The sequence below is a fragment of the Homarus americanus genome, unplaced genomic scaffold (assembly GCF_018991925.1).
Source record: "Homarus americanus isolate GMGI-L3 unplaced genomic scaffold, GMGI_Hamer_2.0 scaffold56241, whole genome shotgun sequence".
Classification (NCBI taxonomy): Eukaryota; Metazoa; Arthropoda; class Malacostraca; order Decapoda; family Nephropidae; genus Homarus; species Homarus americanus.
Genome location: NW_024740202.1, coordinates 1,132,108 through 1,142,891, shown reverse-complemented (window position 1 = coordinate 1,142,891; position 10,784 = coordinate 1,132,108). Strand labels below are relative to the sequence as shown.

The 10,784-nt window shown below is 45.4% G+C and overlaps 1 protein-coding gene across 1 annotated transcript; it reads right to left on the bottom strand.

The window, feature by feature from the left end:
- Positions 1-64: 64 nt before the first annotated feature.
- LOC121875378 lies at positions 65-8,955 on the bottom strand (the record flags this gene model as incomplete). The annotated part of the gene is given in 4 exon segments (XM_042379931.1): positions 65-2,738; positions 2,930-3,069; positions 4,479-6,087; positions 8,604-8,955. Coding segments are annotated over 3 exon segments (2,091 nt in total). The 3' UTR covers positions 65-2,269.
- Positions 8,956-10,784: the final 1,829 nt, after the last annotated feature.

Here is a 10,784-nt window from a genome sequence, read left to right as displayed (position 1 = left end):
CCTGACAAATTCTTTTTTCTTGATGCACCGCAGTGTTGACGTGACACGGTTATCAGCTAAGACAAATTACTCATGATGTTCGTTGTCACCATAATATATATTATATTAAGTACATGTGGTGTTGATATGGTAAAGATACATTAAATATAAAAAATACTGAATTGTACATGAGGTAATGTACCAAATAAGATAAATAGATTAATACACGGAAAACGACTGGACAAGCACAGGGTAGAACAAGATAGTGTCCTGAATGTACGGGTACAGTATGTATGTGGTGGAGCAACGTTCCCGCTCGCTGTGGCGTCACGTACAGTATAGTATCAAGATGTGTCAAGGCGGGATATGCTCACTTTCGTCCAGCTTAAAATAAAGTAAAATATAAACCAGAAGTTAAAAAGAATTCCCACTGATCTGGAGGAAAGTTATTATCAAGCAGTGGTCCATTATACTTACAGTATTTCCACGCCACGCCCCTCGTCTATAGTTACAAATAGCCCACTGGTTCATAGAAAATGTTTGTAGCTACTCATTTATTGAAACTAAATATGTTCACAATTGGTAAGCAGACACGTTATTCTCTAAGATAATGTTAAATAACTGGACTATCAAAATGCAAATGATTTCAAGGTTGAAGTCAAAGATGAAATTCGCTTTCCAATGAAATCTTTTCATATTTTTGTTTTGTACCAAACATAAAGCAAACAGAAGCAAAGGATACAAGAAATATAGCACAGTCGGTAATGAACTACAGTTTGTGCGGCTGTATGTATCCCAAATCATTTATTAATCATAAAACTCGATATAAACGCGCTTATATACGTAAGAATCTTCCTTGGCCTCCAGCAGCGGCTCCTTCGCTTCCAACTTCTTAGAGTCGCAGAAGGTGGAAGACGCCCAGAGTAGTTTGAAGGCGGCGGCACACTGGGCACTTTCCTCCCAACATGTTGCCCCTTTTGCTGGCCTGGCGGCCCAGGAAGCTGCAAGATTTCGCCTGTTGTGAGAATTGGACATCGGTTTGGCGGCGAGCTTTGCTGGCCGGGTTAGCGCTCAAATGAGCTTTATATTTGTGTTGAATATTCAAGTAAAAATTGAAATAAATCATGAAACTGATAATTTAAAATATAAAGCATAAAACGGTGAGTTGTTTCTATTTATTCGTCACTTTAAAACTTCTTTAGTATTATTAAATTATTATTCAGGATGTTCTTTGACCAGTCAGCCGCCGCCACTTGTAAATAAACCTCACAATCCCGCAAGGCCTCGACTGTAGTAACTCGAACCTCGTCTAGACGCTTGTTGTTGGGCAGACGTGCTAAGAAAACATCCCAGTGACGCAAACGTCCCTTAGTTTTGGTGGCCGGGGAGTGTTGGGAGGAAAAGTGTCCAGTGTATCGCCGCCTTACAGTAATCAGTAAGTTAACTTAACTATGTTGTTGATTTCACCCAAACAACCTCGTCTGCAGCTGTTGGGAGATTCAAACCTTAGCTACCGCTGGCTCATTTGTCTGTAATATGGAAATGGAAGTTTATTGCCTTATATTATAATGAAATAAAACACATATTGGCACAAGTTAGTTGGTCTGGGCTTTGTGATGGCTAGTCTCCTTAAATCATTCGGGTAATACTATGAGGAACTGGTGGCCTACGTAGTCATCAGTCCACACATTATTAATTATCCTGGGAACGAGTAAATTATTTTGTGAGAATTAGTTTTTCATGTTTACCCACAAGTTTGTTAGGTAGACAATGACTGGGTGAACGGTACGTATAGTCTTGCAAGTTGTTGTCGTTAAGAAATAAACCCAGAATACATATTTTCCATAATATTAAACCTGTTTATTGAAGAACTTAATACATTATAAACTATTCTTCATAAATGACAGTTAAAGCATCTTGAACGAAAAACTAATTATTGCAATTCTTGTTTTTGAATGTGTAATTCCGTTTTAAACCTTACATAGTAAAAAAAAAGTATTTAAATCACAAGGAAATACCATTATCGTCTAGACAACTTATCATTCATGGTGAACACTGAACAAATTATTAACTTGCATAATAATTGAACTTTATTGTTTTCTGTTATTGGGAATATTATTTTTTGTGGTGACTGACTGGACAGTTGTTCTATATGATTTTTATATTTTTCCGAAGCTCTCATTTTACTCTTTTAAAACATTTGTTGATTATAAATAGTCGTGAATGGTGTAGTGTGGTTGACACTCAGAAGTGGGTGGTGGTGGTGGTGATCAGAAGCGGTTGGTGCTGGTCAGAACTGGGTGGTGCTGGTGCTTGTGTTAAGGGTACTGTTACTGTCAATGTTTGTTGGATCTGAGACGCTGTTAGTGAGGTACTTGGTAAAGGCGTTGTTAGTGGCGATAGTGATGGCATCGGAGGCGGTGTTGGTAATGGCGTAGCTGATGGGGTCCCGGGGGAAGGTGGCGGGAGTGATGGTGTGGCGTGCGGCGGTACTAGGAGACAGTCCCGTCGGGGTGGTGGAGCTTGGGGTCATGTAGTTCGGAGTGCCGCCGTTAGGGGTGGTGGCGCTGGGGGTGGTGTCAGCGGCGGTGGTGGTGACCGTGGCGTCGTACAGAGCGTTGTAAGACGGACATGGTGAGTTGTTGGTGGACGTCTCGTAGGCGGGGTCGTCCGACACGATGCTGTATAACACTGGTAGGGGTGAAGGTGGCTTGCCCCGCTCCTCACGCCCGTCAACGAGTTCGTGGGTGAGAGGACACCTAGTGGGGGAGGGGAGGACACATGCTTCAATATCCACAGGAGAAAATTTACAAGGGATACATAATATATAATTTTCCTTAAGGGACACACACACACACACACATTAGTTACTCTCGTTACCTCCTTCAATAGCTCTCTCTCTCTCTCTCTCTCTCTCTCTCTCTCTCTCTCTCTCTCCTTCGGTCCTTACCTCACACACCTCCTGACGAAGATAATGATGCCCACCAGAGCGAAGATGGAGAGGGACAGGGAGAAGAAGATGATGGAATTGTTGGTGTGATTCTTGTCTCTGTGGTGAGGAACTGTCGGCTGCTCGCTGCTGCTCACGCCCTGTCGGACAGTTGACGTCATAGATCGATTGATAGATAGATAGATAGATTGATTGATCGATTATTGATTGGTAGATATACTGATTGATGGGTAGATTGATTGATAGATAGACTGATTGATAGGTAGATTAATTGATTGATTGATTGATAGATAGTGACTGACTGATTGATAGATAGTGATTCATTGATTGATAGATATATAAGATGCATTGATAGATAAATAGCTGCCAGGTTGAAGGAGTAGAGGCAGTATTTTTGGCCACACACTACAGAAGAAATAACTAGGTCTGGTTGGGTTGGGTTTGGGATGGGGTTGGTTGGGATGGGGTTGGTTGGGATGGGGTTGGGGTTGGGTTGGGTTGGGTTGAGTTGGTTGGGTTGGGTTGGATTGCTGGGTTTGGGTTGGGTTGGGGGGTTGGGGTGAAACTAGGGTGAGATGAAACTAAAGTGAAGGATGGGGGGGGAGAGACAAGCAAAACAATGCACTGGAGAGAGAGTTAAGAAACGACCTATAGGATCCTGACTAGAGAGAGACTGCAAGAGGTAGTGCAGTATGGAGAGTTGCCATCTGATAGCCGCGTGGAAAATGGCTGTAAAACATTGATGATGTGGATAGATGAGCAGATAAATGGATAGTTACGTGGGTGGATGAATATAGAAATTAAGACGTAGGTAAATAAATAGATGGGAGGAGAGATGGATGGATAAATATATACATACTGTAAATTTTATGTCAGGTAATTAGTAAAATCGTGAAACAAGTCTACATAAACATGATAATCACTATACGATATAACTACTGTATTTTGTATTTTTTCCGTGGATTTGTATGGCCTTAATCTTTTGTAATTATGATTCTGTAAGCTTATTTTATAATGTTTATTGCTGGTGAATACAGAGTTTATTATTTTATTCTGTGACTTTATAGTTTTGTAATATGTGGTGTATTCGTGGGTACAGTGGGAGGAGTGGTTATGGTCCCTTGGTCCCGGGTTGTTGTGCCGACACTGGACGCCGCCGTTACTGTCTACTACCCGCCCCTCCCTCCATATGGTTATGTAGTTTTACTATTGTGTGTGTGCGTGTAATCATATATTTCGTCACACACAAATACAGTCACAGAAAAACAATACATAGATTTTGATATATAACCCGGGACCTTTATATATCCTCGCTGTTTGGAAGGAAAAGTCACATGTTTGCAGGCATGATGTGTACTGTCTGGTCAGTGTTAACGGTACTTTCCTCTCATGTATTGCAACTATCTGGTTGGGTTGTGTTTAAGATAGATTTATCATTTATAGTTAGTTTAATGTCAGGTGCTACCGGAGAGAAGTGGGAGGACCAATCAGCGTTCATCATGCATGTGTTATTGGCGATAGGTTGGGTGTCCCTGCTGCTGGTGCTCACCTGTTTGCCATCCGTGACGAAGATTGTGCCACCTTGGTCAGCTTGGTGTGACAGTCCCGGCGACTGTCCCACAGGCAGTGGGCTGCTCGACACATTCCCTCCTCCACCACCTCTGTTACCACCAACAATAGCTTGTATGTTGGGGTGGTCATGAGTGAGGGAGCCATGGCGTGAGGTAGAGGCCCGAGCAGCGATGGAGTCTTGCAGTGTAGCTGTGAATGTGTTGCTCTGAGAACACTGCCCTGAGAGGATTAAATGGTATAAATTTATCCCTGCCACGACAGAGTCTTCCGTGTGTGTGTCGTGGAGCACCTGGCTGCTACAGGCAGGTATGGTGTTATATACGGTGCCGTCGATCATAACCAAGAGGTTGTTGTCGTCAATGTGGATGGGGAGATGAGGCGAACTGTCTCTGCTGACGACAGATCCCGTGTAGTAGTTGAAGGTGTTCACCCAGGAGCCCCGCGAGTCTGTGAAGATGGAGTAGAGTTCTCCTGATGGTCCCGGCACCCACACACCTCTGGCTGGGTGATGATGAAAAGGCAACACGGTTCGCCTCCCTGATACTGTGTCGAACTTGACCACCCTCAGACCTGACCTTGGGCCCCCTTCCTCCTGCTCGGTAAACGACGTCCTCGAGGTCCCTGAGTCTCTGGGGGGCACCAGTTCCTGCAGGAAGAAGAGGTCGCCCCGATTATCACTCCATCTACGTAGGATGCTTCGATGGCGGTACTGGATATCCTCTTTGCCAGGCACTACATCCAAAGCCGACCACTTGCCATTGTGGTCAAGCTTCCACAACGTCTGTCTCGCAATGGTGCCATGTGTGCCCTCCCGTGTTGCGTCGGTGCCATGTGTGCCCTCCCGTGTTGCGTCGGTGCCATGTGTGCCCTCCCGTGTTGCGTCGGTGCCATGTGTGCCCTCCCGTGTTGCATCGGTGCCATGTGTACCCTCCCGTGTTGCATCGGTGCCATGTGTGCCCTCCCGTGTTGCGTCGGCACCATGTGTGTCTTCTAGTGTTGCGGTGTTGCCATGTATGTCCTCCGGTGTTGCGGTGTTACCACGTGTGTCCTCCAGTGTTACCGTGGTGCCACGTCCATTCATCAGGGCTGAAGGTGTGGTGGTGGGCGTGACGGAGGAGGTGAGGAGCCAGAGAGCGTCACGGAGCCTCCCACACCAACTGGCGATCACAGCTGAAACTCCTGAGGGGAAGTGTAGCTCCTGGTGGTGCAGGAACCTCTGCCAGGTGAGGGCGTCGTAAGGCAGGAACCAGGTGGTGGTGGAGGAGGTGTTGAGGGTGTACACGGCCACCAGACCTTGAGACCATGGGCACACCACCACCGGCTCACTACTACTACTACTGTTACTACTGCTATTACTATTACTGCTATTAGTATTACTATCGCCACCACCATAAACATCTTTAGCACTGTTCACACCACCACCTCCACCAGAAGGCGTCGAAGGATCCGGGGCGGCCATCGTGACGCCTCTGGTGCCCCAAATGTGACCTCCGTGGGCGTGTGGAGGAGGAGGGCGCGCCCCCACGTCATGCCAGGTGAAGGACGTGAAGTTGACAACCCACACCTGTCCTGGCCTCACCTCCAACCTGGCGATGATAATATTGTTAGTTATCTCTCTCTCTCTCTCTCTCTCTCTCTCTCTCTCTCTCTTAAATCCACGAAAACTATAAAAGACATCTGATCACGTGAAGATTTTGCCACCCCAGCTTATTTCACCTGTGAATAAACAACATAACTCTACCTCTGGGTGGATTAGGGTTGATTAGGTTACATTGGGTTGTGTATGGTATATATTTTATGTTGTGTGATGTGCAGCGTATGTTTAGTATTATGTATAATATATGCTTGGTGTGATGTATGTTGCGTACTGTACGGTACCGGGTACCTTCCACGAGAAAAGAGCGGCCGCCCAGCGCGAACTTCGCAAACTAATGGACGAATGGTGGAAAAATATAGCGTGTGAAATGCAAACATTTGCGGATCAACACATGATGCGTGAATTCTTCAATTCCGCTGAAACAGTACATGGCCCCATTACTTATGGCGTGGTACCCCTCTGTTCATCCGAAACACTAATATGGATGTCATGACTAACCAGCAGGTCCATCAGCACCCAGAGCTGACCCACCGCTATCCTCCATCCCTGGATGAGGTAGCTACTGCAATCAAGCAGACGAAAAATAACAAAACCACAGGGCCTAATCCAAGCCGAGGTGTATAAAGCAGGAGGGCCTCTGCTTACCAGCCACATCCACTCTCTCCTGGAGAATATATGGGAGAAGGAGGAAATCCCTCAAGATCTTGAAGACGCCTCCACCGTCAATATTTATAAGAGCAAAGGAGACCAGTCAGACTGTGGCAACTACCGCAGGATCTCGCTGCTGTCTGTAGCTGGCAAGATCATCGCCCGAGTCCTCCTAAACAGACTTCTTCCTGAGGCGGAAAACTTCCTCCCAGAATCTCAATGTGGCTTTAAATCATCACGTGACACCACTGACATGATTTTTGCTGCCCGCCAGATATAGGAATAATGCAGAGAACAGCGTAGTGACTTGTACATGGCCTTCATTGACCTTACTAAGGCCTTCGACAGGGAAGCCCTCTGGCGGACCCTCAGTCGTTTTGGCTGTCTACCAAAATTCATTGTCATTGTGAGGCAACTCCACGATGGTATGACAGTGTCCTACACAATAGCACCCAGTCTGAGTTCTTCCTTACTAGTGCCAGTGCCAATTTAGCCAGCGGGGTGGACATCCAGTACTGGATGATGAATGGACTTTTCAACATAAGACGACTCCAGGTAAGAAAAAAGGTATCGGCCGCTTCCATCACTGAACTTCAGCATGCAAACGACCTAATCCTCGTAGCGACCTACAGGAGATCCTGAACACCCACACAGATGCGTATGCACACTTCGACCTTGAGGTGAATGTACGTAAGACTCAGATTCTCTTTCAACCTGCCCCTGGTTCAACCACACCTCCACCATCCAGCCACCTTAACGGTACTACTCTCTCTAATGTTGCCCACTTCCAGTATCTCGGCTCCCACACTGTAACGCTTGGAGGAGCACCACACGAGAAGGTGCCAATGCTTTCGAGTTAGCCCAACCGCATACAATGCCGCCGCCCCTCCCGCACTAGATGTAGTCCTCCACACGTGCAACATCTGTGGACGACACTGCCGATCCCGTATCGGCCTCTCGAATCACCTCAGAGCTCACCAACGAAGGTGACATCCTTAATAACTCATATCGTTATATCATAGCTGGATGGTCGTCATAGTCGATTCCAAGTGACAGCAAAGTAGTATGGTGTATGATGCATGTAGTGTAGTAGGTATTACAGTACATATGCTGCTTTTTATGTATGGTGTATATTATGCATCATATATGTTGTGCCTGGTGTATGATGGTATTGGCACAATTTTATGTAAGTTCATGTGTCGATTATTTCTCGCCAACCCCGTGTGTATTATGTACTGTACAGTTATATTAGGTGTGGTGCGGATCGCGGATTTACTCATACATACATACATACATACATACATACATACATACATACATACATCCCTTTAAGAAAACCAACAAGGTTCTTCCCTGGGGTCTACATTTCCCCAGATACTCAACAACTCTTACGTCCAATTTTTACCTTAACTTGTGTATCGGGAGCACACTTAACTGCCTCACTTAAGTTACGACACAAAAATTACTTCCAGAATGACGTTTGGAACTGCACCGAGACTCGTAACTTTGTGGTCTCTCTACCCTCACGTATTTTTGGAGAGTTGGCTGGGATAGAGTTTAACCTAACCTATCCTATCTTAACCTATCATACCCTATCCTAACTTAACCTACCCTATCCTAATTTATCCTATCCTAACTTAACCTATGCTATCCTAACTTAACCTATGCTAACCTAACCTAACCTAACCTAACCTAACCTAAACCAACGTAAACGAACTAAATCTAGCCAAGACTAACCTACCGTAACTTCATACAACCCAACCCAAGGGTCACGTTGAAGGGGTCTCTCTCTCTCTCTCTCTCTCTCTCTCTCTCTCTCTCTCTCTCTCTCTCTCTCTCTCTCTCTCTCTCTCTCACCTGTCCCTGGAGGAAGTCAGTACCCAGAGGTTCCCTAGGTGGTCCGGGGCGAGGGTGAGGGAAGAGTCGACCTCCTCCTCCCCCTCTGACTCCCCATCTACCCTCCAACATAGGCCTCTTGACGACGAGGGTGAAGGAGACGTTGATGACGGGGAGGATGACTTTAGTGGCGGAGACGAAGACGATCCTGACGATGTTGACGACGATGAGGAGACATTTCTTATTAGGGACGCCTCCTCCTCCTCAGGGTTCAGGAAGGAGGAGGAAGAAGATGCTGGTGGGGGTTCTAAAAAGGTCCCTCTCTCTCTTGGTGTAGAGAGAGCCCTAGATGGGTGGGGGGAGGAAGAAGAGGAGAAGAGGAAAGACGACGAAGGAGAAGAAGAAGAAGGAGGAGGAGGAGGAGGAGGAGGAGGAGGAGGAGGAGGTCTCATGATATTTAAGGAAGTGTCTTTCTTCATAGTCGAGGGAGTCAGGGTGGAGGAGAGGGACTTGAAGTGGGGTTGAGACGTGGGGGAGGAGGAGGGTGTTGCTGGTGGTCGCCTGGGAAGGAGCGGGAGGGGGGAGGAGCCACGGGGAGAGAGGACCCTCCTGGACACACCTGAAGAGACAAAAGAAAAAAAAAAGCTGGTTAAATGTTATGATGTATGTATGTATGTATGTATGTATGTATGTATGTATGTATGTATGTATGTATGTATGTAGGTATGTATGTATGTATGTATGTATGTATGTATGTATGTATGTAGGTAGGTATGTAGGTATGTATGTAGGTATGTTTGTAATAATAATAATTAACGGTTTATTGAAAGAGCATGGCACCGGAAGGCTGAAAATATACAGTTACATAATTGGGGAATGGGTCACTTAATATACAAATATGTAGACGATTTCTGATAAACTTCCTACGTGCTCCTGTTTGAAGTAATGAATCTATGTATCTTCATATAATTTAGCTAAATATCTTTCTCGTCCAAACGGTCATCCCAACGATTATGAATAAACCCGTTTAGAAATACATCATTACTTCAGGACGAAATCGAACAGATTTTCAACAGCCAATAAGCTGTAACTCTTGAGTCTGGAGAAAACGAACTGTAGTAGTAGTAGTAGTAGTAGTAGTAGTAGTAGTATTAGTAGTAGTAGTAGTAGTAGTAGTAGTAGACGCCTCACCCTTTCCATAATAAGCTACAACACACCCAGGAAAATATAAATAATTACATAAACAGATAAAGGAAAAGAAACCATCAATATATTTATACATTTAAATAGTGAATCTGGCAGTAAAAAAAGTGAATCGTATGAGAGAGGTTGATTGCCTAGTAGCGGAAGCCTTTAATGAGGTAGTTAGATAGTTAATGAAGCAACGTGTCCAATTAGTCCATTTCCGCGTTTCTGCTTACGTCTGAAATTCGGGAATGAGGTGAAGAAAGGGGGAGGGGTAGGGGACGGAAAGGGAAGGGGTTGTGGTTGAAAGGTGAAGGGTGGAAAGAGGGAGGGGTTTGGAAAGGAGGGAAGGGTGGAAAGGGGAGAAAGGTGGAAAGGGGAGGAGGGTGGAAAGGGGAGGGGAAGGGTGGAAAGAGGAGAGGAAGGGGATGAAAAGGGGGAAATGGGATAGAATAGATGGTAGAAAGGGGAAGTAAGGAAGAGGGGATAGGTGAATAAGATGAGGTTGGAGGGGGTGAGGGCGTTTTATCCATCCATTCATCCCTCCATCCATCCGCTTGACCATCCATTTATCTACGCTTGTCCATCCATCCATCCATCCAGCCATCCATCTATCTATCTATCTATCTACCTACGCCTGTCCATCCATCCATCCGTCACACCAATTATAATGCTTCAAAAGCCAGGAACATTTGTCCAGAGTATTAATAGATATGTAAGATTAAAATAGATAGATAGTCAACTCGTCAGGCAAGTGTCCATTGATACAGCATGTGTACATAGACAGTACAGGGCTACAGTGTGTACATAGACAGTACAGGACTACAGTGTGTACATAGACAGTACAGGGCTACAGTGTGTACATAGACAGTACAGGACTACAGTGTGTACATAGACAGTACATGTATACAAACAATGGCACACACACACACACACACACACACACACACACACACACACACACACTTCAAGGAAACATAATACCGTGTTAACATTATCGGATTTTAATCGCGTATA